Source organism: Polyodon spathula, chromosome 18 (assembly GCF_017654505.1).
Source record: "Polyodon spathula isolate WHYD16114869_AA chromosome 18, ASM1765450v1, whole genome shotgun sequence".
Classification (NCBI taxonomy): Eukaryota; Metazoa; Chordata; class Actinopteri; order Acipenseriformes; family Polyodontidae; genus Polyodon; species Polyodon spathula.
In genome coordinates, this window is record NC_054551.1 from 11022196 (window position 1) to 11049308 (window position 27113).

A 27113-nucleotide genomic window follows, 5' to 3' on the forward strand; every position below is an offset into this window, starting at 1 on the left:
ATGGGTATTTAACTCCTAAAGACCCAAATCCTGAATATTGTTACCAAAGCTGCTCTTTGATCCTGTGACACAGTCATGACCCCGCCCCTGAGGGATCAAATGGACTGCGCTCTCAGGTCTCTGCACCATTTTTCCTTTCAAACTGACCTGATCTGAGAGCGTTGTTCAGATAAGTACATTGTTGCTTCTGTGTATATATATATTTTTGAATTTTTTGTGTTTTACACAAATTATATATGATAGTTAAACTAATCACTGTAAGAGTTTTTACTAATTACACGTATTGCATGCACTACAGCCTGTTGCTTGTTATGTCCTGCTGCGGCCTTGTGCCCCCCGTGAAGCCATCGTATCGAGTCGCTCCTTCCCAGGGATCCAGCAACATAAGTCGGCTGATTTTGTGCTCTTCCCCCAGGATGCAATGCTCTGGTTGGAGCTTAATCTATTTCTTGTTATTGCATTTTACCACCATACGAGACTTTATATTATTATGACCGTGGCACCAAGGTCACCGAACCGGGCCCATCCAGGTACTGACCAGTTGCTAAAGCCACCGAACCAACCAGGCGCCGTCCCTGTACCAACCCGCTGCTAAAATCACTGAACCGGTACCGACCTTCACAGACCCGGTTCTAGCCCTCTACCAAACTGGTCCCGCTCGGGTATTGCCCAGTCGACTGCTATAAGCAGATTGAAACAGCAACAGCATACTGTACACTGCATTGCTTGCTTCCTGCGTCGTGCCCTGTGAGACATGCAACACCAGTCTGCCTATGGAGGACAAGACGGCAGGTGCTCTTCTTGCATGGGGCCAGAGTACACCAAGGAGGCACTGGTTAATCGTAGCTTCTGCAAGTTTTGTGCCCCTTTCTCCAAGTGCACACCAGAGAAGAATTTATCCAACAGCTTTCTGGAGTGCTCTGCATCTCTCACTCCTGCTCAGCGCTCTTCCCCATCACCCTCTCTTAGGTGACTGCGTCCTCACCCCATGGCTCTGCACCAAGGGAGACCGGAAACGCACCCGGGAAAGTAGCCCAGTCACGGTCTTCTTCCCCCGTGGAAGAGGAAGAACAGTCGCCGTTCCAGGCAATTGGTAGACTCGGAACAGATGGAAAAGGTCTGGGCAGCTGTTTCTCACTAGGGAACTGTTCTCACGACCTGCCCCGTCTGCCCCCTTGGGAGCCCCATTGGGCTGTGAGCGCAGACCGGCCACTGGATGAAATGCTGTCCTTCACCGCCTCTGAAGGGTGGGCGAACAGGAGCTGGCGTTCCCCGAGGATGTGGAGTCAGAGCTTATACTGCTAATCAAGAGTGGAGGGAATGGCTACTTCCTGGGCTTTATTCCAGGGTGCATCTGTCAAGGACATTTGCAATGCGGCAGTGTAGGCTACTCCCCATATCTTCACTATATTCTACAGACTGACTGACTGTCGTGGATCCTCAAAACCCTGTTTTGTTTATTTTTTATTTTTGGTGTTAAGGGCGGCTTCCCAGGCATCCCTTACAACACGTGCATAGAGGTGAGTTTTCCCTCAGTTTTCTGACCCTAGCTACTTGTTACTGGGATTCCGAATGGTAACACACAAGGCAGCCTCTCAGCTTAGCCTTGTAGCATTCCAGTCTTTACGCAATCTTGCCCTTGCGATGGCTTTGGTACACTGACCCATTTGGTAATGGTTACATTTCTATTTCAGGCAACCAGGATTATGATAATAACCTACCTTTGAAACGGCACTGAAGGAATTACAGCCTTATGATGTACAGCTAGATTTGCACTATTCCTTATAAAAAGGAACATGTAACAACAAAAATTCAAATTATTAATACAATCAAATAAAAAAAGAATGGAGGGGGGAACAGAAGATGGCGATGCTCTTTAAAACAAGGCTTTGGTGGTTTTGCCAAATCTTTGTTTGCTTGGTGAAGCCAGGAATCTGTAGTCCCTTCTCATACTTTGTTCTCCCCCCATACAGTTTCCTGATGGGTGCCTCGTGTGGAGGAGGCAATATGAAGGTGGATGACAATGTGTATGAGAGCCTGGGGCTTCGGCCTCGCCATGCCTACTCTATACTGGACGTGAGGGACGTGCAGGGCTGCAGGTAAAGGGAGCAGCACCTATATATGACAAGCAAACTGAGAACTTTCTGTAATCTAAAAGGAGCAAGCCTGTTTAGTGAAAAAGTGAAGCTGACAAATGGTTTTTGATTCAAAAACACTTTATATGCAAGAAAGGTATACCTCCAATACAATCATATAAGCACGAGATTTAAACTGACTTCGGACAAAGCCTCAGTATAGCTCAGTGCATACGTTTGTATCAGAAAGCACGGATCCATGGAGTCAATTCGGAAGAGATGAAAAACTTTAGAATGTTTGATATTTGTACCTTTTGTAAACAATTGTTGACTCTACTCCCATTTGTCTTACTTGTGTCCAATGATAGGGGTTTCCACTCACATTGCACATTCCTTCTGCGGGGGAAAAGGGGCAGGGCGCATCTGTCTTATCTTTCAGTTCCCCTCCCCATCTCACACTATCTCTGCTAATCTCCTGCCTTTTGGCGTTTAGCTCAGTCACCTATCTGTGACTTTGAGTCATGTAAGACGATGCAAAACTGCACATAGCTGGTTTTGCTGAGGGGGGAATGAAAGAACTCGAAACTTACACAATACTGTATATAAACTTAATATAAAAGCATATTAAAGCAACTGAAATAGTAAGCATATTAAATTGACTATAAAAACACATTCACAAATAATTTAAACATAATGATTAAAAACAACTTAACTATAAAAGACACACATACACAATGTAAAACTTATAATTAATAACATAATTAATACCATGCAGAAAGCCATTACTACACCTGTATATATTGTATAAACAGTGAATGTGTTCTTCCGATAACCCCTCCCCCAGGCTCCTGAGGTTACGGAACCCCTGGGGGCGCTTCTCATGGAATGGGAGCTGGTCAGATGAGTGGCCCGACTGGCCGCAGCACCTCCGTCATGAACTCATGGCCCACGGAAGCAGTGAGGGAGTCTTCTGGATGGAGTATGGAGACTTCATCAAGTAAGTGGAGCCGGGCTGTCTCCTCAACACTATGGGCCAGTCCACTTGACAAGCCTCTAGTTACCCAAAGTTTTGGAAAGTGTGTGTTTCAAGTTGCTGTTATTTGTTTGGGAAAAATATTCTTCATTAATTTGCTTCTATAAATGATATTTCCAGTTCAGCCATGTCCACTGGGAACTGACTCGAAATTAGACTCTACCAGCAGCAGACCAGAGTGGATTTCAGTTGGGCTCCAGTTAGTATTGTGGGCTGACAGTTGAAGCACTGCGGCTGGGAGTGCAGAGTGAGTCATACAGCTTGGATGGTGCCGGTTTGGGTCCATACTGGGAAACCACTAGGGACTCCTTCTCCTAATCGCGCAACAGCGAACCCTACTAACCAGACACCAAGCACATTCAGAGTGGATAAGAGGCAGGGCTGGTCTCTGTTCTCCGGGATCGGTAGCCCGCCCACCTCTGCTCTGGATTGCTCAGCGTAAAAGTGATTCTGGCTGTAGGCTTGTGAGATTGGAGGACACTCGCCCTCAGAACGTCTGTGCTGTGTGGGGACTCGCTGCAATTATGAGAAAAAACAAAACTGGATATTCCAAATAGGGGGAAAAAATAAACATAATAACTGGTCACTCTAAATTTAAAAAAACATTAAAAATTGTGGTCTGACAGAATTTAATCTGTCAGGATTGTGGTCTGACAGAACTCAATCTCTCTTTTAGGATTATGGGTTGACAGAACTCAATCTCTAACTTCTGCTGGTGGTTATTTAATGAGCCCAACATGGAGGATGTGAGAGGCGGGTTTCATTTTATAAATTGCAATTATGCAAAACAAGATACCTTCAGGTGATCTTTGACTTTCGTGTAATGAGCAGTTGCATATTTAATTGCCGACTGCAGATAGAACTGGCTGCAGCCCCAGTTTGACACTGGAAGGAGGTGGAATTGAGTTTTACAGACTGGTTTCAAGGTGCAGGTGGAACCGACCACAGCACTAGTTTCATACTGGAACAAGATAGGTTTGAGTTTTACAGACTGGTTTCATGGTGCTGGTTGAACCGACCATAGCACTTGTTTCATACTGGAACGAGAGAGGTTTGATGTTGCAGGTGGAAACAGGGCTAAATATGGTCTTGGTGATTTAATTAATTAGTTAATGTTTAATGAGATGTAATTTAAGAAGGAACACAAACATGAAAAGTTAAGATAGTAAAGAAAACAAATAATTTGAAGCAATTTACTGGTGTGCACCATACCTGTAAAACTAAGCTTAGGGACATTGCTTCGGTTTTGTTTTCTTTAGCTTTCAATGGTTCACTTGGAAGGCTGTGTAAATCTGTGTTTTACTTTTGTTAAGGACTATGAAATGTGTTTGCAGTAAAGCGCGGTACAGGTTTAGTAGGTTTGTAGGTTCAGCTATGACAGTGCTTCTTGCTTCGCGAGAGACAGGTGTTTTATGTGTGCTGGGAGTCTTGTTTTACTTGATAAAATACAGCAAGTTACTGTTATAATAATTTGTTTTCCATCTATCTTTGTGTAAATAAGTGATTTTTACTTTATATTGCTGCACTTTTATGGGTGGTACTGTATATGCTTTTCACACGCTCCCTCTGGGCGTGTGTATCTGGTTACTCAGGTGGATGATGACTTGGGAAAGTTTGGTAGCCCCTGATGTAAAGCACAGTAATAATAATAATAAGATGTACATGTGCAATCAGCAACCAATTCCCTAATCATGTTCCAGACAGGGAAAAAGCTACGGTAACCGATTCATTGAGAACACTGTAATATTCAAAAGCAAGAATCAAAAGAATGTGTCGGCCCTTCACAAAAGCTTTCAAATACATGTAATGTATGTATTTAGAAAACTGTTATAACTATAAAATGTATATTATTAAAAGCAAGAAGATTATATTCAGGCATTTCTCATCACAAAACAAATATAGAATTTCGAAATTCTGAAAGAAACATAATAAACTACAATGTTCAGTGAGTCTGCCTGTGTAGTTCTACGCTGACCCTCTCCCTCTCTCTCAGGTACTTTGACTCTGTGGATATCTGTAAGATCCACTCAGACTGGCAGGAAGTGCGTGTGCAGGGCTCATTCCCCGCTCGAGCGAGTGGCCCTGTGACGGTGACGTCACTGACTGTGCTGGAGCGCACTGCTCTGGAGTTCGCTCTTTTCCAGGAGGGCAGCCGGTAAGGAACCGTTACCAAGAACAACGACTGGCTGCTGTACAGCGAAACTAAAGAAACCAAATCTTTGACAGACTTTGTCTTTGTGACTTGCAGTCAAAGTGTTTGTCATTGCATATGTTTCTTTAGCTTTACAATATTATTATCCAGAGCTGTGCTCAGTTCAAGTAAAAGAACAACTGGCACTGGCAGAAGCTGCTGGTTGGTGAGGAAAGAAGACCCTAAAGGGGCGGGTCAGCTTCACTGACATGACACAGGAAGTGCAAAATAATCTGAGATTTCTTGAACCTAGTGTAGTACCATCATTTTTTTTTTTTTTTTTTTTTTTAGACCTACAGTAGTGTGTAACTATAGTTTTGATGTGTTGTGCATAAGAAATAGATTAGTGATTGCCTGATTTAATTGATGATGCTAATAGGTCACACATGCAATTCATTTAGAATAGTAAGAAAAAAGGAACACAATGCCACAAATAGTAAAATGCAGGAGACTTTTTAGAAGTTGTTCAATATGCCTAATTAAAGCACAAAGCGATCTAACATTTTCACACAAGTGCCTATTGTTTCTATATCACTGATCACTGGCAGGAAATTGAAATTCTCACACCCAGAGGGTGTCATGCAGGTAGGTATATACAGGCGATCCTCGACTTAAGACACTTCGACTTACGACACACGGCACTTACGACCCTTTTGCATTATTACCCTGCTTCGACTTTTTGACATCGATATGGGATTTACAACACGGCGAGACACACGCCCTGCGTCATGCGCAGCTCGGTGTCTGAACCTCAGTACCTGTCATGGTCACCCTGACTCAGTCTAGCAGGGTTTTTTTTTTATGCATGTAACTGTTTTTTTTGTTAGAATTTATTTGCCCTTGACAATGACTGATAAGAGCAATTGACTCAAAACGAAACCTAAACTGTGAACTCTGTCACATGATGAGGAGCTTAACTTCAAGCGATCGTATTTCCTGCTAGGAGTACCTCATACACACACTGAATACGTCATTGGAAAGCCCCGAGTCTGTACTTTTAAACAAGCCAGGCAGGTGTCTCGGTAATATGCATGTACCTACCGGGCTGAGAGTAAAGAGTTATAAATATTTGCATGAGTACAATATAACGGGTCATTTTTGTAAAAATATATTATCTGGCCAAAGAGTCAGGAATGTAACCCCAATTTATAACATTTTTCCTATGGGAAAATATGCTTTGACTTACAACAAGACTTTCAGGAACCAATTGTGTCGTAAGTGCGAGAACTGCCTGTATATATAAAGGATATAAATGACTCTTGACGTGCTCTAGTACATTTGCACACTATAGTGAATGGATGGGCTTGACGGGAAAATGTTAACAACAACAGCTACAGTCATTTGAACTTGTACGCAGGTGTTCTGCCCATTCATAAAGTTCAGCCCTTTCATAAAGTCCTAGTTCACATGTATGCGATAAGTGTGCCAGTGTGGCAGTGCCGTGTGAACCTGCTGGCTCCTCCTCTGCCCCTCTGCAGGCGCTCAGACACTGCTGACAGTCACCTCCTGGACCTGTGCATCATGGTGTTCCGTGCCTCCTTCAGCAGCGCCAACAAGCTCAGCCTGGGCCGCCTGCTGGCACACAGCAAGCGCGCCGTCAAGAAGTTTGTGGGCTGCGATGTGATGCTGGAGCCGGGGGAGTATGCCGTGGTTTGCTGTGCCTTCAACCACTGGCAAATGAACATCCCTGGAGCTGCCCTCACTCCAGGTGGGTACCTGGGCGTAAGGAATACTGTAATGTGTACGTGTGTGGAGACTACATACATATCTAAATCTATGTAAGTGTGCATTGTGGTAATGTGACTTTATGCAGGATGCAGATTACTAGACACACACACAGTTTTGGAGACAGTAATTGCAGTAAACAGAGGTTTTTATTTATACAGCTTTCAAATTCAAAGAACTTACTACACAGTATAATGACGGGTTCCCTAACTCAGAATACAGGACAGCTAAGCTGTTTAGCCATTTACACAAGTGTAAGTGGTTAACACTTACACAGTATTATGCGATAACAGTTTCTCCACACAGATACACACTCACTATTTGAACAGACTCTCCTCCAGATATGCCAACCTAATCCTACTGCACCTCAACAAGTTCTGAGCACAAAGGAGTCTTTTTGCATATTTAATTGCAAACACTCATTCAATAATTTATTTAAATTACCTTGATTGTATTCTGGTGGACATGTAGTTTTTAACCATATGATGACTCAAGGGTGCCACCCAGTGGTCAGTCTGTCGTAATTAGTGGTTTTAATAACACTATGTAACACAATTTTTGTTCCTGGGTAGTAAGTGTTATTTCCTAATTGCTTATGCCTCAAAAGTATAGAAAATGGATATTATTCCCCACAAACTTTGCTTTTGTGACCAGGACAGTGATATTTTGAAATTTACCTATTTCCAATGAGAAAACAGGCGAATTTGTGTCTTTTCGTTCACATAGTCAGAAAAAAACAACATATGAATCCAAATTAACATGTATTTATACTAAAGTAATACAAAAATGACTACAAAAGATTTAGAAGTGAGTAGTTTTTCGGAGTTTACGATTATACTGTAAATCACTTTCACGAATCAGCCCCCAAATGTAGTCTCCCATCATGTTCTCGTTATGCTGTCCTTGGTATCGTTCAAAGCCCAGTATATCCTGGTGGAAGCGCTCGCCTTGTTCCTCCGAGTACGCTCCCATGTTCTCCTTGAATTTATCAAGATGAGCATCAAGGATATGGACTTTGAGGGACATCCTACAGCCCATTGTGCCGTAGTTCTTCACCAGAGTCTCAACCAGCTTCACATAGTTTTCGGCCTTGTGATTGTCCAGGAAGCCCCGAACCACTGCTACAAAGCTGTTCCAAGCCGCTTTCTCCTTACTAGTGAGCTTCTTGGGGAATTCGTTGCACTCCAGGATCTTCTTTATCTGTGGTCCGACGAAGACACTGGCTTTGACCTTTGCCTCAGACAGCTTAGGGAAGAAGTCTTGAAGGTACTTGAAGGCTGCCGACTCCTTATCTAGAGCTCTGACAAATTGTTTCATAAGGCCCAATTTGATGTGCAGTGGTGGCATCAGCACCTTCCGGGGGTCCACCAGTGGCTCCCACTTGACGTTGTTCCTCCCCACAGAGAACTCGGTCCGCTGTGGCCAGTCCCGCCTGTGGTAGTGCGCCATGGTGTCCCTGCTGTCCCAAAGGCAAAGATAGCAGGGAAACCTGGTAAAACCGCCTTGGAGACCCATCAGGAATGCCACCATTTTGAAGTCTCCTGTGACCTCCCAGCCGTACTCATCATACTTCAAGGCGTCCAGCAAGGTCTTGATGCTGTTGTAATCCTCTTTGAGGTGCACCAAGTGAGCCAGGGGAAGAGACGGGTACTTGTTACCATTATGGAGCAGCACGGCTTTGAGGCTCCTGGATGAGCTGTCAATGAAAAGGCGCCACTCATTCTGGTTACAGGCGATTCCGATTGCCTCGAACAGACTGGTCACATTGTGGCAGAAGCAGAGCCCATCTTGACGGGTGAAGAAGCTGGAAAAAGGTTGGTGACGCTTCCTCTGATCTGCGACTTGCACACTTTCATCCAACAAGTTCCACTGCTTGAGCCTAGACGTCAAAAGCTCGGCATTGGACTTGGTGAGACCAAGATCTCTAATCAAGTCGTTGAGGTCTTTTTGGTTGGGGTAGTATGGGTTTCTCTCCTCAGCTCCACCTCTGAAATTGTCATCTGGATCTACAACGTCTTCCTCGCTCTCTGACTTGCTGCTCTCTTCTAAAGATGGCTGCTCTTTCTCCGGAGGAGTGGGTACGGGGAGCGGAGCTCATGGCAGTGTGGCACCGGGGCGATGGATGAAGGAAGGTCCGGATATGTGATAGCAGGTGCATTCTTGCCAGTCCGACGTTTGGAAGGGTCCACCATGCAGAAGTAGCAGTTGCTTGAGTGGTCAGTGGGTTCCCGCCAAATTCTTGGGATAGCGAACTTCATGGCTCTCTTTTCCCCTCTGTACCATCCTACAAAAAAAAATACATTTATTTCACCCATGACTACTGTGTAAGAGATTCTCGCAACATTTTTCATATATAATATATTTTTTCAATAACATTGAAAATTGTAAAACATTTTAAAATTAAAAACTTTTACAATTTTAAAAATGTTAACAAATTTTATAACATAACATTCCGAGCAACAATTGTCCATCTTACCTTCCAGACTTTTTTTGCAGTGCTCGCAGGTGAAATGAGGTGCCCAGGGTTTGTCTTGATCCCCGACAGGCATGCCGAAATATGCCTTGTAGGCCTCACACATCTTAGCAGATGCTTCCACGGAGTACTTTTTCGCTCTTGTCTTGATAAATTGGCCGCAGACATAGCAAAATGCGTCTGCCGGATGCTTGCAGCCTCTTGATGCCATCTCAGAAAAATGCAGATATGTATCCACTTAGGCAGCTGGAATAGCTTGAACTTGACCTGAACCACCCGCAATTCCCCGGGGACATATACTAAAATTTAATATGAATACCACAAAAGCAAAGTTTGTGGGGAATAATAGCCATTTTCTATACTTTTGAGGCATAAGCAATTAGGAAATAACACTTACTACCCAGGAACCAAAAAAAAAAAAAATAAATTGTTACACGGTGTAATTACTGTATAAGTAGTGTTCTGCGTTTTCAGTTTTTATCTTTAAAAAAAAAAAAAAAAACGGGAGTTTATTTTACATATACTAGAATACGGATAAAATCGGTATAAATGTGTTTTTAACTAAACATCGGTAAAAATCGGGGGGGGGGGGGGGGGGGGGGGGGTCTCGGTATACACACTTTACATGTGCAATATGATACGCAGCAGTTCTGGTTGCTGATTTAGTAATGTCCTGACATGTATGAAGAAGCAGAATCTATGCAAGTCAAAGCCACATTTTCCCAAGTTAGCTGGTACTTAGCGCATTTGGGCAATCGCTGTGCTGACAGAAACAGCATCTACATGTGTGTATATATACAGTGCCTTGCAAAAGTATTCAGACCCCTGACCAATTCTCTCATATTACTGAATTACAAATGGTACACTGAAATTTCATTCTGTTCGATATTTTATTTTACAATACTTAAACTCAAAATCAATTGTTCTAAGGTGACATTGGTTTTATGTTGGGAAATATTTTTAAGAAATAAAAAAATGAAATATCTTGCTTGCATAAGTATTAAGCCCCTGTGCTGTGGAAGTGCCCAGTTTGCACTGATGAATGAAATTGCCCTAACGAGGACACAATTACCTTACCATTGGCCTCCACCTGTGAACCGTTAAAGTTGCTGTCACATTTTCTGGATAAAAACCCGACTGTTGAAGGATCATCGGTAAGGCTGTGAATCAGGAAGTGGAAGCTGCATCACACCACCCAGGCACTGCCAAGAAAAGGCTGTCCCTCACAACTCTGCGCTCAAATAAGGAGACTTGTGAGAGAAGCCACAGAGAGGCCAACAATGACTTTGAAGGAGCTACAGCATTCAGTGCTGGGAGTGGAGTAATGGTGCACCAGTCAACCATATCAAGAGCTCTGCATAACACTGGCCTGTATGGGAGGGTGGCAAGAAAGAAGCCGTTACTCAAAAAGTACCATCTGAAAGCACGTCTGGAGTTTGCCAGAAAGCATGAGAGTGACCCAGCTGCAATGTGGGAAAAGGTTTTGTGGTCAGATGAGACCATGGTAGAGCTTTTTGGCCAAAACTCAAAGCGCTGTGTGTGGCACAAACCTAACACTGCCCATGCCTCAAGACACACCATCCTTACAGTGAAGTATGATGGTGGTAGCATCATGCTGTGGGGATGCTTCTCATCAGCAGGGACTGGGTATCTTGTTACAATTGAAGGAAGAATGGATGGAGGAAAATACTGCAAGATAATCTGCTTCAGTCTGCTAATAAACTGAAGCTTGGGAGGAAATTCACCTTTCAGCAGGACAATGATCCCAAGCACAAGGCCAAAGCAACATTGGAGTGGCTCAAGAACAAAAAGGTGAATGTCCTACAGTGGCCTAGTCAAAGTCCTGATCTCAATCCCATTGAGAATCAGTGGCACTATTTGAAAATTGTGTGTGTGTGTGTGTGTGTATGGAGAATGCAACCTGAAATCTTGATGCATTTAGATGGGGTATTTTTTCCCTTGATTTACACAACCTACTCAACACTTTGAAGAGACAACAGAATTTTCATTGTGAAACAACAGTTAATGGAAAAAAAAAAAAAAAAAAAAAAACTGAAATGTCTTGGTTAGATAAGTTCTGTGTTCACCCCCCTGAGTCAATACTTGGTAGAACCACCTTTGGCAGCAATTACAGCTGTGAGGCTTTTAGAGTAAGTCTGTACCAGGTTTGCACATCTGGATTGTGCAATATCTGGATTGTGCAATATTCATTTCGTCGGACCACAGAATCTTTTGCCACATCTCCCACATGCCTTTTTGCAAATTCCAAGCAGGATTTTACGTGGGCTTATTTCAGAAATGGCTTCCTTCTTGCCACTCTTCCATACAGGCTAGATTTGCCTGTGCTCCAAGGGATATTCAAGGCCTTTTGAAATCTTTTTATACCCCTCTCCTGATCTGTGCCTTTCCACAACTTTATCCCGGAGTTGTTTTGAACGCTCCTTGGTCTTCGTGGTAGTATCTTTGTTTTGAATGCACTACCCAACTGTGGAACCTTACAGAGACAGGTGTATTTAATCTGAAATCATGTGAACCACTTTTATTGCACACAGATGGACTCCATTTAACTTACTGTGTGAATTCTGAAGGCACATGGTTGCACCTGAGCTTATTTAGGAGTGTCATAGCAAAGGGGGTGACTTTTCAAGTTTTTATTTAATTGATTTGTTTTTTCACACATTGAAAGTGTTGAGTAGGTTGTGTAAATCAAAGGGAAAAAAATCCCATTTAAATGCATCAAGATTTCAGGTTGTGACACAACAAACTGTGAAAACGTCCAAGGGGGTGAATACTTCCTATAGGCACTGTATATGCGTTTCTGTGTATGCATATAGTTTCCATTGTGATCAACTTTAGAAGAACTGAAGAAGTCTTTGTGCTGTTTTTTACTAGTCTCTTATTCTCCTATTTCCCACCTCCTGCAAGGCGACTTGACCAGTCGATTACGTAGGTTAAAAAAAAAGTCAGAAATAGAGCTGACCTTGTTTTGAAGGGATCAAGACTTACCTGCTCACCTCAAAGAAGTAACCTGAAATTCAAATACTGGTGACTGACAGTAGAGGAGAACAATACTACAGGTTGCTATTCCCTATAATAATTACTGATGATGCTTTGTTAATTTTACATCACATAATAAACATATGTAATTTATTGATGTGGTCTAGATGTTTACCTAGAGGTAGTTTTGTTAATGTATTCATCTTAAAAATAGTAGAACTGTGGGTATTTTGCAAAAACAAAAACAAGTTCTAATGGTTAGTTTCTACTGGTTAGATATATGCATATATAATCAGGTAAGACTGTTAGTCTGGTGTTAAAAAGGGTTAAAGAAAAGGGCTTGTGACCAGGAGGTCCCCGGTTCAAATCCCAGCTCAGCCACTGACTCACTGTGACCTTGAGCAAGTCGCTTAACCTCCTTGTGCTCCTCTTTCAGGTGAGACGTTGTTGTAAGTGACTCTGCAGCTGATGCATGGTTCACACACCCCAGTCTTTGTAAGTCGCCTTGGATAAAAGCATCTGCTAAATAAACAATAATAATAATCTACAGCCCGCTTTCAAGGCCATACAATGTTAAACCATCTCTGAACTGATTACAATAAACCATAGGGCAGCATAATAAACTATTCCTAATAACGATTATTCAGATATGTCTATATATAATTCTGCAGGAGGGATACGGCACCATTCTTCCATGAGAAAGTAAATCAACTCACGCCTTGATGGAGATGGAAAACGCTGTCTCAGGCATCGTTCTAGAATATCCCATAAATTCTCGATTGGGTTCAGAGCTGGTGACTGAGAAGGCCATGACATATGGATGGGGGCATAGTCATCCTGGAAGACACATCCCCCCCCCCCCCCCCCCGGCAGGAAAGAAATGCTGCAACATGGGGTGAAGATGATCAGTCAGTACCATTTAAGCAGCGACTAGCATTGACCTTGCCTTCTAAGGGAATGAGTGCACCCAAACCATGACAGGAAAATGCACCCCACAACATTATGGAACTACCAGAACCTTTCATTGTTGGAACCAAGCACTCAGGGCTGTAGAGTTCTTTAGGTTGGTGCCACACGTGCACTCGTCCATTTGTCAAGAACATGGTGCAGGATGATTCATCTGACCATATCCCATTTCTTCACTGCTCGGTAGTCCATTGCCTGTGCTCTTTGCACCACTGGACTGGGTGTGATGAGCGGTTTGTGCACTGCAACTCGATTTAAGGTATCCCGATCCGTGGAGTTCTCAGCGGACTGTTTTTGATGAAACTGTCTGCTCGTGCCCCAGGTTGAAATTTACAGTCAATTGATCTGCAGTTGCTTGCCTGTTTTGACTTGCACTTCGAATTAGTGCACGGATATCACGATCCTGGAGTGTGCGTTTCCGCCCACTGTTTCCCTTTGCTGATGATGTCTTTATATATAAAGATAGATAGATAAAAATTTAGAAATTCTTACTGTTTGAAGTCACACACATTTTTAAATGTTAGTAAAAGAAAGACTGAAACAAAACAGGCTTTGCAGGTTTTCTTTGACACCGTTTTCTCCCTTTGCCTGCAGTATCAAGTCCAGTCAGCAGAGTGCGCCCCAACCCAGAGTTCCCAGGGTATATCCTGGCAATCTACAGCTCACGGCAGGTGATGGTGGAGCAGAGTGAAGCCCCTCCCACCACCCTGGCCGATGCCATCATCCTGCTGACAGAGAACAAGGGGGAGCGGCACGAGGTACGTATCCAAAGTTCAGTTTTGATTGAAGCCTGTTCTGTCCCAAGCTGATGCTGAGACGAGCAAAGAACCCAACCAACAGTTGCCCATTGATAAATAGCAAACATTTACAAGCAAAAATGTGCACATCATATCTTTTCACTTGTGCATAACTTCACAGCTTATAATTACGCATCTGCTGCAGTTCGAAACTATTTAATATATAATACAGGGATGGAAATAAGACTCTTGCATAGCACTTTCACCCCCTTTCCCGGTTTTAATACAAGCTTGATTAGCCACAATGTACAGGTGACAAGCTGAGATTTGTCTTATTAAATTCATGCTATAACCAGGAATGGATCAAATTGCTATGCACTGGGAGTCTGACGCTATTATTATTGGCGTTTTTGCAGGGTCGTGAGGGAATGACCTGTTACTACCTGACACATGGCTGGGCGGGTCTGATCGTAGTGGTGGAGAACAGACACCCCAAATACTACCTGCACGTGTCATGTGACTGCACTGACAGCTTCAACGTGGTCTCCACGCGGGACAGCCTGAAGACCATTGACAGCGTCCCGCCACTCAACAGGTAACGCAGCACACACTGCTGTGGGGACTGACTGCCATTATACAAGTCAATGGTCAGTGTCAGAGTCTGGCAGTATCAGGGGACACCTCTCTGTTTTGTTATTGAGTGTAGGGATATGTAGTCCTGTACATATGCTGTGTAATCTACTTTTTCATGGGAAAAGCATACGAATGAGAGGAAGCCATTCTGCACATCAGTGCTCATTCGGTTTCTAGCAGCTGATTGATCTCAAAACTTTGTCAAGCTGGGTCTACCACTGGAACCGCATTGATCTTTGAAGTCGGTGCTCTTTGTTTTCGTCTGCAGTAGACAGTCCAAAATCAAACCAGTTTAAATTGGGATCCTAATTACTCAGCCTCAATATAGCTAAGCATCTAATCCCATGCCATCACCAAATACTGAAAATCCTAATGTATCTGTAGAGGGGCATATATGTTCATAAATACTTGTATTCCAGTACAGCCCCTGTTTACTTTCTCTTTTTCTGTCTCCCCCTGCAGACAGGTACTGGTAGTACTATCTCAACTGGAAGGGAACGCCGGCTTCTCCATAACACACAGACTGGCTCACAGAAAAGCAGCACAGGCCTGTCTGGGGGACTGGACCCCGACCAAGGGCACACACAGCCCCCAGCTTACCTTGGACATTGCAGGACTGCACAGGCCCCGACCGCTATGACCAAGGCACAGGCCTCGCGCGCACAGGGGCAACAAAAACAAGAAAACACACACCGTGCCAGGAGAGAACACGCTTTTATAGCAGGAAGCTACAGACGGAAAACAGCACTTTTTAAACCCTGCCAAATATTTTTTGGGTCCCCTTTTTTGCACTGCACATTTTTCTGCACTGTTTTCAGAGAGCCACACGAGTTTACTCCAGCCATTGATGGGATTTGGAAGTACAGCTGCTGCCTCTTACAGATTAAATGGGGGTTAAAAGGGAGAGGTATACTGAACCATCTGTACTGGGGCAACACAAAAGTCTTTATGGGGGATCCTATTCTTATTTAATCTTGTAAGCTAAGGTGGCATGGTGTAGAGATATAGTGGTGAGTGTTAAAGGGGGTCTTCAGAGTTAACAAACCAAACTGGGTTATATTTGGTTCAATACCACACTCATTTTTTAACCTTCAGCTCCAAAGCTAGATACTTATCCACACAGCTATAGCAAATTACATACCCACCAGCCATTTTACATTAACCAAGAAGCTGGAAGTTTTAGTGTATCTGTCTGAATTGTGTCAAAGTGCTATGACGCTTCATCCACAGTGATTGTCAACCCATCTCGGATCACAAGCCTGCCTTACAGTGGAACACAGGCCAGAAAGCAGCAAGCACTGGTTTAAAAGCATAAGGTAAAACTCCTTGTGGTCTTCTAGTAAATGAGAGTCTAGCAGAATATTCACTAGAAAGGGTGCTGCAGGTTCTCTTGTAGCCGCTGTATCCAGGATGTGGGAACTGGTATAGTCTATGGGTGGTAGCCGTGGGGTTACACTACAGTACCTGTGTGCTAATTTAGGGAGCTAAGCTACTAGGGATTCATTCATTTTTTGGTTTTAAAAACTTCATTTAAAGAAAGGAAACAAAGGCTTTAAAATCTGTTTTCTTTTTTTTTAATGCCCTTTTTTTGTCGTTTTTGTACTAAAATGCCCTTTTTTAGTAACAATAATCATTATTATATCTATTACAAGAAACACAATGTCAGGTACCGGTTACCAGTTAGTATTGACTTTCATTCTTGTTTTTATCTCGAGGGTAGTTTTTATTATAATTATTATTGTTTTTAAAAAATTTGTGTACTGGGGCAAAAGCCTAACCATGTAGCACTCAGTCCTAAAAAAGTCTTTAACCATGCTTATTACATCTACTAGCATCTACCTTTCATGACCCTTATTTTCATTAAATTTAGACAGTGGTATTAAAGTCATGTTTTGAGAAAACAACAGCATTAATATAGAATTTAAAGAGAGAAGTATTGGCCCAATGTCTTCTGTGTCATACAGTAACTATAACACAATAGACATTAATTAACACAAATCTTATTAGCAACTTCCTTTGTTAATGTTCTGAATGAACTAGCAAATTCATTCTGAAGACGTTAGCCTCAGTATAACATCTCAGCTCCACTTCTGTGCCTGAGGGGTTTTAAAAAGCTGAACACAGCTCAAAGCTGTGTACAGCAGGGTTTTAAAGGAGGGCCGGCAGGGTGAGTCATGCTTGGTTGTGACATTCAGAAATGCAGCCCCAGTTTAGTCCAGTCCTCAGGATCAGTGAATCATTGTGTACGGTGATGGGATTGAGGGATTTTTGGTGTGCTGAATGAATTTGTCGGGTCACCTGCTCAGTCGATGCAGGTGTGTATAACTGTACTGTACATTATTTTTGTCTCGGCCGTTTATTTAAATGTAGAACTCATGGAAGGTGTGGGACATTGGTTTTAAATTTAAACGCTGGTGGCTTAAGCCATATTTGAACCCAGATCTCCAGAGGGACAGTGCCATCTAGGCCCCTAATGGAATACCCCGTGCTGTATTGTCTTGTAGTGCTGTCTGAGCTGCATAGCACTGTCACAGACTATCCAGACCTGGGTTCTTCTGGATGAGCAGCACTATAGGAAGACTCCCATTGTCTAGCAGTTTTACCTTAAGCATTACAAAACATACTGTGACCTTTATGTTGACAGTGACACTGACTGCAGTCTGGTACAGAGCTGACAGGCAGACACCATGAGAGCTTCCTCCTCACAGCTCTGAAAGCGAAATGAAGAGAGCACACCTCTTTCCACACATAAACATTCATTCCTGGGCCCCTCTCAAGCAGAGTTGCTGTCTATGATGCAGATTGCACTGATGTGCACAGGGGTTACCACCAGATTTTGCTGCCTAGAATATTTCTTTATAAATACAATGTCATTTGATATTTGTATCCACATTACTCTAGTGGGTAGCAGGTGACGTGTGTCAGGCTGTTGGCTCCCTACCCGTGAAGCTCTGGCCCTGTGCTTTCCTGCCATCAGTGTTGCTAATTACATGAACTTAGGGTGTGGGGATTGAGTAGCAGTGATTCATCAAAACAGAAAGCTGTTTTACAGTGTTGATTCAGTTTCTTTATTGCCTGCTGTCTGTTGAAAGACTACTGTCTTGGTTCTGTGTTTGTAGGTGTTCACATTACAAAGCATTTGCTGTAATGACACTTTTGCAATCTGTCTCTGTAGAAACTTCCTTTGGCCACAGTGACTGAACTACTCAGTCTCACCTAACCAGTCTGAAAATCTAATTTTTTTCCAATAAAAACAGGGGCTGGCTACCACTGGTTCCAACTGCAGTCTACAGCTATGCGCAAAGGTTTTGCATCATTAGGGTTGAAACTTTTTATTTTATTTTTTTTAAACCTGTATGAACATAATGTAGATCTTTTACTTACATCATGTAATCAAAGAAACTACAAAATAATATTGCAAAAGTCTACCAGAAGCCATAATAGTAGTACAGTTTTCGAAATATCACATTTTTCCATTTTTGTCAGTTTTTCCTTAAGTATATGGAAAACTACAATGGTATGTAATTCAAAATGTTAACGTAACATTATTCAGCAGGTTTCATTTGACTTTATGAAGCAAAATGTGTTCATTGTTAGGGTGACGCAACACTTTTGGTCATAGCTGTACAATCCAATCTTCAACCAGTAAAAGATGTTTTTTTGTAAATTGTACAGACACATTTAATCTTCGCAAAGCTGTGAATAGTTTTATCTTGTAAAAAAAAAAAAAAAAAAATTAAACTTATAAATAACAAAACAGAAGAACACTTTTGGGCAGGAATGTGATATATGGAATATTTTATCAATTTTAGAAGAAGAAAAACAATCTATATATGTATGTATGGGTAGTTTGCAAACTCAGGTTCCAGTGGACCAAATAAAGCTTTGTTTTTTAATTAAAATAATTTTGTTGCCTTTTTTTTCATCGTATTCTAAGCTTACTTACAAAACTATTTTGCCTTACCCTTTGCTTCAAAATTAGACAAAAAACACTGAAAGAAGCATGCCAGCATGCTGTTAAAACGACACGCTTCATGCTCGGTTCGTCTATTGGTGTAGTTACAGGACATCTCCACTAGAGGGCGCATTATTATACCTGCTGGTCCACTGAGGGGGTGACTGGTAATAAAGAGCAGCTAGACAGAGCCATCACTCCTCAAAGCATCTGTCACACCTTTGCACTCTGGAATCCCTGTCTCTGTATTGATAGAGCCCGGTGAGAGCTGCTAGTCTAGGGTGGTATGGGCCGGAGTGAAGTGATTGGAAAAGCAGAAAGCCGGTCAGCTAGTCCAGCGACCAGTGCGACGGGAGTCAGAAGTTAAACAGAGAAGTGTCATAAAATCTCATTTTAATCTCATTTTAATTTTGCATATCAGCCATGGCCAGTACTGGTTTATTCCAGTCTGAGTTTTATGTGTTTGTTTTTGTGCTTGTTTTAATCTGGTTTAACTGTAATGTTGTTCCATAGCTTCAAAATAAGGTAAAAACCGCTATCAGTAGACAAACATTTCAACAGTGCAATGTGAAGGCACTAACAGAAACATTTCTCTACTTTAAATCTTCCTATAAATTCTCCCTTCTGCAAAACTGCAGTGTTGGTTGCGAGGTGCTAGTTTAAGAAAACACAACCTGTATTGGTATCTATAGAACAGCTGTTCGCAGTATGAAACGAGTAAAAGTGGAGTATTGTGATTACAGCTACATCAGATATACAAAAACACTTCTGACGGTCAAATTAGCCAGATTTGCCCAACTTTCCTTCCCTGGCGTGTTATTTGCTTGAGATTTCTTGACAAGAATCTGGGGATATCGGAATACAGGGCAAGCTTGAGCAGCAAAGAGCCAGCATACATACAGACAGTCATGTTTTTAGCTGTCATGTTTCTTTAAGCCGGCCATGACGAGATTTCTTTGTTTGTTGTCTTTCAAATAACCTGTAAATAATTCCATAAGACACATACCTGGTTGTACTTTTAATGGTCAGTGCAAATGTTGACGTTACTCCATCCATTCTCAGAATATCAACAGTAGATGTTTATACTCCAGTCCACAGAGTTAAAAAAAAAAAAAAAAAAATTCACTGTTTTCTCAGTTGTTGCGATGTTCTGCTTAGCATGGCATGCCTTTATATTAATCATAAAGCTAAGTTAGCTTTCTAATTTCAACGTTACCAAAGTTAGGCTTCCATTTTAGCACTTGCTATGTCCATTTTTTTTTTAAATTTTTTTTTACAAATTTAAAGTTAGCTGATGCTGTGCTCCCAAAAGCCGTTTCACGACTGCCTAGCAGCAGCGGCTGTGTGCAGTCAGGAGAACTCACGCGGGGGATCTGTTACCATTAGCTGAAAACAAGGGAACAATTTCAAGCAGAATATGTTTCTGTAGAATTTTGCTGTTGCAAGCATTGCATGATAAATTAGGGTCATTACGTTTAATATGCCAACCTGATTCACCTTAACGCGCAAGGTTTAACACAGACTCAAGCGGCAGCATTTAAAACAGACGCGTTTGCTCCTAATAGCAGAGTCTTTTGGGAATCAGTGTTGGGATATTTGGGAAACTGATCCTAGAGGTAGCACCCAGTTATGGCAAAAAAAATGTTTCATTAAACAGTCAGACCTTAAATATGAATCCTTCACACCTGCTTATTATCACTTCTGTTAATGTCCCCTTGTGTGTATTACTGTATCACCTCATTGAAATGTGATGGACAGATTACAATGGGAGTCAATAGGGACAAGCCCCTGTGAATAACACTGGTTATAATCACTATCAGGATCACTCCTTTTACAGTAGCACAATATAGCCTACACACATTTCTACATCTTATGTTTGTTTTTTAATTAGTTGTAAAGACATTTTATTGTAATTTATTTGCAATAACTAGTCCCATATTTCAAGATCCATGTAGGTCACCCAAAGTGTGCTTTTATAGCAGTGAAAGCCAACACTATTGCGGACACAGCAGTGTATTGCCAGCCACATTAAATTGATCTAAAGTGACAGATCACTTGATGGCGCTGCTTCTTCTATAAAGACACTAGCTTATGTTACATATATGTTTAAGATTAATATGTTCAAAATTTGTCCTTTGGAAAACAGTGAAATTAAGGCTTGTTTCCCTTCATGAAATTGTGGTTAGTACTACCAATTGCTTCACATTCTTTTGGTATTTTATTGCACAAATGCGCTGAACACAGCACAGCTTCCCATTGTAGACATAGCAATAATATGGTATATTTTCACCCAGCGTCGGTTTGGTGTGCAAAGTTCCCAGATGTTCGACCATGCGAATACACACGAGGCTCCTCTACGCCTCTACGCACCCCCCCAGTCCTACCACACCCGCTTAATTGCAACCCCCCCCCCTTCTCCCTGAGTGTCTCTGACCAACCACCAGCAGCAGCCCTGTGTCTGCACTCATCACTTCCCATAGAGCCCTGTGAGGATCCATAAGTCGGCATCCAGACTGGTGATTGGCTAACAAGGGTGTGGACTTCCATAATACGGGTGAGGGTAAACAAGGACACTCAGCTCGTATTTCGGTGCATGAGCCCCCGTGCACGTTACAATATATTTTTGTGAACTATGGGTGACCTACAGTTAGTGGGCTAACATTGTAGCACCCTCCTATATAGAAGTATCATGTTTTTTTTAATTGGATAACAATCAACAAAGTATTCTTGTCCGTATTTGAACTGTTGTATTTTTATTCAATAAATCGTGAAAGATGAATTTCAAGCTCTGCTATGGGATTTGACGTAGGCTTCAGGTTTTTTAATTTTATTTTGAAATGTATTTAGCATACTGCCTTCAATTGAACTGTTTCTGGCAGAATCGGTCAGTTGATCAGTTCAGAGTAGTGTGTGAATTGTTGTCATAATTAATAACCATAATTGACAGTTTCTGATCAAAACCATGTATAATAGCTTAAAAATGAAAATGATACCTTTTACAGATTGGTGGAGCTTGAGTTAAGCTAAATATACACACACACACACACACACATATATATATATAATCGTATATTTGGTGTTATTCATATAAGAAGGTAGTGGCACAAAAGTGTATTTTTGCCTAGAGCCTAGTGATGGTTCAATCTGGCCCTGACTATACCCTCGATTTTGCCTCCCTAACCACGGATGTGCCAGGGCCAATGCAACGCTCCTTCTGGATAAGTAGGTGGTGATTAGCGATTTGCAACACATATCGACAAACAATTACAATACTGTTAGGAACATACTGCATGAGGTGGCACTGTCAATCACTGTGGGTTTAATCAAAAAGTTATTCTAAAACTGCTCACTGCTATAAACCATCTGGACCACAGAATGCCATCCCATTCCACAAAATTCCTTTGGCATGACTGATGGTCACACATGCCTTGCTCAAATGTACTAAATGTGCCCTCCAGCTGGCATCTCTTCTCATTGCCTGACCATCAGATCAGGAGAAGGAAGATCTAAATATACCAACTTAGCTTCACCCTCATCCTAACCATGCGATCACAACCTGGCTCCAGGACTGCTCTTTACAACATCTTACTGGGGGAGAGAGAAATAATAAGAAAAGTATTGGATTCATAAGAAGGGAGCTTGGTCTCAGTTCAAGCATCCACACAGGTTTTAGGAACTAAAGAATAAATAAAGACTTTTCTATGGAGCCTTAGAGGTTTCTATTTGTACTGCAATGTAGTCTGCAATGTGAGAGCTCAATGGCACAGCATGCTGAGTGCCTGCAGCACAGCTATCTGCATGCCGGATCACTAGAACAAGCCATCACAAGCCCCAGTGAAACTTCCCCATTTAATATACCAAAGATATATACAAAAAAAAAACAGCAGACATTTTAAGTAGATATCTGTAGTGTTCTGCAGAGTATTTGTATTAATAATGGCTCATACAAATGTAAATCAAGTAAACATAATCATATCAAACAATGTCTGGGTTCAGCACTTCCAATTGAATAATTGAATGTATTAAGCCTTTTGTCAGTAGGACTTTTAGAAACTGTCAAGCAAAAACATCACATCACATGAGACTTCTTATTGGGTCACGTAACTACATTCTTTAATTAACTCCTACTTTTTGAGGGAGTTGAAACATTTGTTAACAAAACTAGAGCCAAACAAAGTTCTGTATTGCAGGTCACTAGCAGTCTGTTCATGATAATTATGATGATGATGTAGCTGCAGTATTCGGCACATCTGTAAAAGACAGGAGCCTGCAAACCCTGCGATTCCCAAGAAATTCCGTTACCCCAGATCCGGACTGCCTCTACTCATAACCTTGGTTGCTAGGGGCCCTGTTGTTGTGATTTAAACAGTGGTGGTTTTTACATCTACTGCCATCTAAATCACTGAAATAGAAGCTACTGGGGGCATATTCTCAGTGCATTAACAATACTGGCGCTGCCACTTACAGACTAGAGTAAATGTGTTTGTAATATGGTCCATCACATGAGTGTTTGAATTCTGTTTCAGGGTTCCACACTTCCACAGGCCTGACTGAAGGATAGCTGCCTACCTTGCTTCTACTTAGAAACTACAAAATCCCCTTAGTCTTCACTAGAGCCAAAACCGGCACCATCGTGACCCTATTTGTATCATAAAACCATGCTCCACCATATTTCTATTATACACCCCCTTGAACTTTTTCAGATTATGTTGTGTCAGTGCCTCAGTTTCATGCATTTAAATGAGGATTTTTTTTCCACTTATCCACTTAAGGCATGTGGGGGAATGTGGAAGGGTGTGGGTATTCACTGACACGGGAGACAGAAGTGTATTTGCAAACAGCGCACAGGTGTCCAGTTTTATTGGTTTCTTTTTGTATTTCTTATTTTACCCGCAGAGGGCGCTGTTGTCCATGGCTTGAGTACCAGCGATGGTAAACAAGACCACGGTTATACCAATACAGGTACACAGTCCAATGCAGGTGCACTCATAGGTGCTTTGGAAATAAAAATCGCAAAGGACAAAAGGCGAAAGAAAAATGGAAAATAAAACACAGTAATATAACTACAAAACAATGGTGCTGCAGTCTGCAGCGTCTACTCCAACCATCGCTACCCACACAGCCTGGGTCTCTGTCCTACGCTCAGGATTTCCCTCACTACCCTATACAATAATCGAGGTCTGCCCAAGGATTTTCCCCACTGCAAAAATAATCTTTCTTTTTCTTGTTATGTTGTGATTTTCTCCAGCTGCGCTTTGTCCATTCATACTGCTTCCACTGGCTCATATTTGTCTAGAGGGGCAGCCTGAGGGAACACAGAGTGTAATCTTTATAGGGCCAGCAATCCCCCAAGGCTTGCCTCTCAGCCACTCAGAGAGGGGGAAAGCCACACACCATTTTCGCACCTCTCTGTGTCACTGCCATGCTTAACAGGCGGATCTCTGAGACTGCTGCCCACTACCTTGCATGCGCCAGACAGTCAGCATAGGTCTCCCCCTGTTACAGGGGAAAAAAGCAACAAAATGATTGTTACTAGTTTTAAAGCGAACAGAAAATGGTGCAAACTGCAGTTTGGCATAAACACTGTAATAAAGCAAGGCCATAGACTTTACATCCTTTGTTACTTAATTAAACAAGTAGAGTATTTTGAGTGTAGGTGAAATAAAGACCAGGAGGCCTTGAACAGTTCTAGGACTCTGAACCCAGACCTACTGTACTATAACACTATGTGTAATATCACCTCCAAACAACAGCACGTTTGACATAAATGTATCCATGGTGCTAGAATGGTGTGACACTATTGGTGAAGTTCTTTACATCAAATTAGCAAAACATAATGAAGAAAGTACCAGTAACAGCTCAGATATTTAATTCAGGGCTTTGTGCTCTTTGATTTGTTTAAGAATTGCTGAGATGAATTTGAGAATGTGGTCGTACATTGTTTGGCACTGCTGTAACGAGATGTCGGAATGGTTGAATCATTGCTCATTGTATGCTGTAGGATAACCTGTGCAGGTCCACATACAAGTAGAGCAAAGGTTTACAGAACCATCCTTTCCTTCAGTTTTAACTTCGCACCTGTGAATGAGACCTTTGTGATCTTGAAAGCTAGTCTATTTTATACACAGGGTGTCCACAAAGTTCTCTTTTTTCCTACAATTAATTATTTTCTGTTGCAGGTGACTTGAGTGCAAACAAGCTGTGAGAGATGCATTCCACCTCGTCACTCCATCCATGTTACGGAAGATGTTGCACCGAACATGGCGACGGATAATTATCTGCCATGAAAATGACGGCACTCACACCAATGCTCTGGATGTCTAAATACAGTTAAATACTAAATACAATTGTCATCATTCTTCCACATGTTTCAGTTGTTGGTTGGTGCGCTGCACTGCACAGGTGTAGTGGTGAAGCTGTGCTCAGGAATGACAGATACTAATACAGTTCATGGTCAAAGCACAGCTCTTTAATCAGTGGGGTTGCTGGTTTGGGAACTTTAAATAATAGTACCTGGCTCTACACAACAATGTGTACTGCACAGGTGAAAACACAGGGCACAGTCCAAAAATAATAATGCTGTTCACACACACTTCATACACACATGCTCACAAGTCCAATTGTGGGTGCTCCTAGTGCAAGCAGTGATTTAATACAGTTAATAGTGACAACAATGCTGTAGAGGGGTCCGGGGCACTGTTCCTGTTATACCGTGCCCTCACCAGTCGGGAGGGAGATTGCTGACTCAGATTCATTCGCTGTCTGTCACATGCACCTACTGGAAAAAATCACAACAAAAACCTGTAGTTCTCATTGTATTGTCAGAATATTTTTTATAAAGAGTGTATGGCTGCCTTCACTACATTATATCCCCTGTGGTGACTATCGCAAGCACTGTTGTCTATAATAGCTCTTGCAGTTGACAGGTCTAATGTTTGAAGAGGAGTGGGTGCAGCTCTTCTATATACAATACCATTCATGTTACGAATGGGAAAGTCTTTTATGATTAGCTGAAATGTTAATCCATCGTTACCTTTTGGACTGCATCTGTTTCTGTACAGAAATCCAGTATCAACCTGTAATGGGGTGCCAGCCCACCTCCTATAATTTTGGTTGATATTATAATTTTTATTATTTTCTTTATGATTTTCATAATGTTTCTTGTTTATTTTGGATCGGTAGGGAGGGGGTTAAATTCCAAATACATGTGAGAATGTGGCTGGTGCCTTAATGGGCTAATTGTTAATTATTGATTAATGGTGCTCCAGCCACAGACTATAAAAGCCAGGTAGAATCTTTGTCTGGGTGGTGGTTTTGGTTTGGAGAGACAGTGTGGCGGCAATAATAGACATATAAATACTTGTTTTTTTTTAAGCCTTTGTTATGTGTTTGTATCTTTTGTTTTGTCCTTTTGCCTTTTTATTTTGTGTTTTGGTTAATTAAAGAATTTTGTTCCTGACTCAGAGTCTTCTCTCTGCGTCTATCCTGTCACAGAATCTTAGTCCCGTGTGCTTGGAGACCCGATCTAGCTAACACTCTGAATAGTGCTTCAACCAGCAGTAGATTAAAACATTCTCTTGTCATCTCTAGTGCAAGGGTTTGACTATCCAACCTAACAGGGTTATAACCAAGGCTTTAAGAAACACCTTCTCATCTCTGAACTTTCTTGGAAGTTTATTGACGTTCAGATTTGTCTGTAGAATTTTACAGTTTGACCTGTCACCACGCTGTCCAGTAGGTTCTCTGCCCTGTGTAACAAGTATTAGTACCCCACTTGCAACTGTAAACTCCCTTTGCTACACATAGGATATACACATCGGGGTTCTTTTGTGCCGGATCGCACCAGACTCCAGATCTGATACTTTTTTGTCTGACAGTTGAGAATTATACAGTTTACAAATGATGAACTGCATGAAAACATTTTTTTAATTGTTTGTTAAAAAAAAGAATGCTATCCCTCATCCTTAATTATAGTATCCAGTACCTTTTTCTTTACAAATTAATCCATGTGTAAGTAATATATGTATGTGTATATATATATATATATATATATATATATATATATATATATATATATATATATATATATATATATATGTGTGTGTGTGTGTGTGTGTGTGTATATGTATATATATATCTATATATATATATATATGTATATTATATATATATATATATATATATATAGACAGTCTACACCCCCTTTCAAAATTTTCACCTTTTATCGCCTTATAGCCTGGAATTAAAATGAATTAAAATAGTTTGGTTTGTTTTTTTTTTCATTTATCAACACATCCTACCCCACAACTTCCAAGTGAAAAAAATATT

General features: G+C 41.7%; 1 protein-coding gene across 1 annotated transcript in view; it reads left to right on the forward strand.

Moving 5' to 3' along the window:
* LOC121330984 (calpain-15-like) overlaps positions 1-18201 on the forward strand; it is a 78952-nt gene extending 60751 nt beyond the window's left edge. Inside the window, exons 6-12 of the mRNA XM_041278042.1 lie at positions 1974-2099; positions 2920-3072; positions 5102-5263; positions 6778-7007; positions 14055-14218; positions 14614-14792; positions 15293-18201. Coding sequence (XP_041133976.1) covers positions 1974-2099; positions 2920-3072; positions 5102-5263; positions 6778-7007; positions 14055-14218; positions 14614-14792; positions 15293-15470 — 1192 coding nt within the window. The 3' untranslated portion in view covers positions 15471-18201. The remainder of the gene's footprint in view (positions 1-1973; positions 2100-2919; positions 3073-5101; positions 5264-6777; positions 7008-14054; positions 14219-14613; positions 14793-15292) is intronic.
* Positions 18202-27113: the final 8912 nt, after the last annotated feature.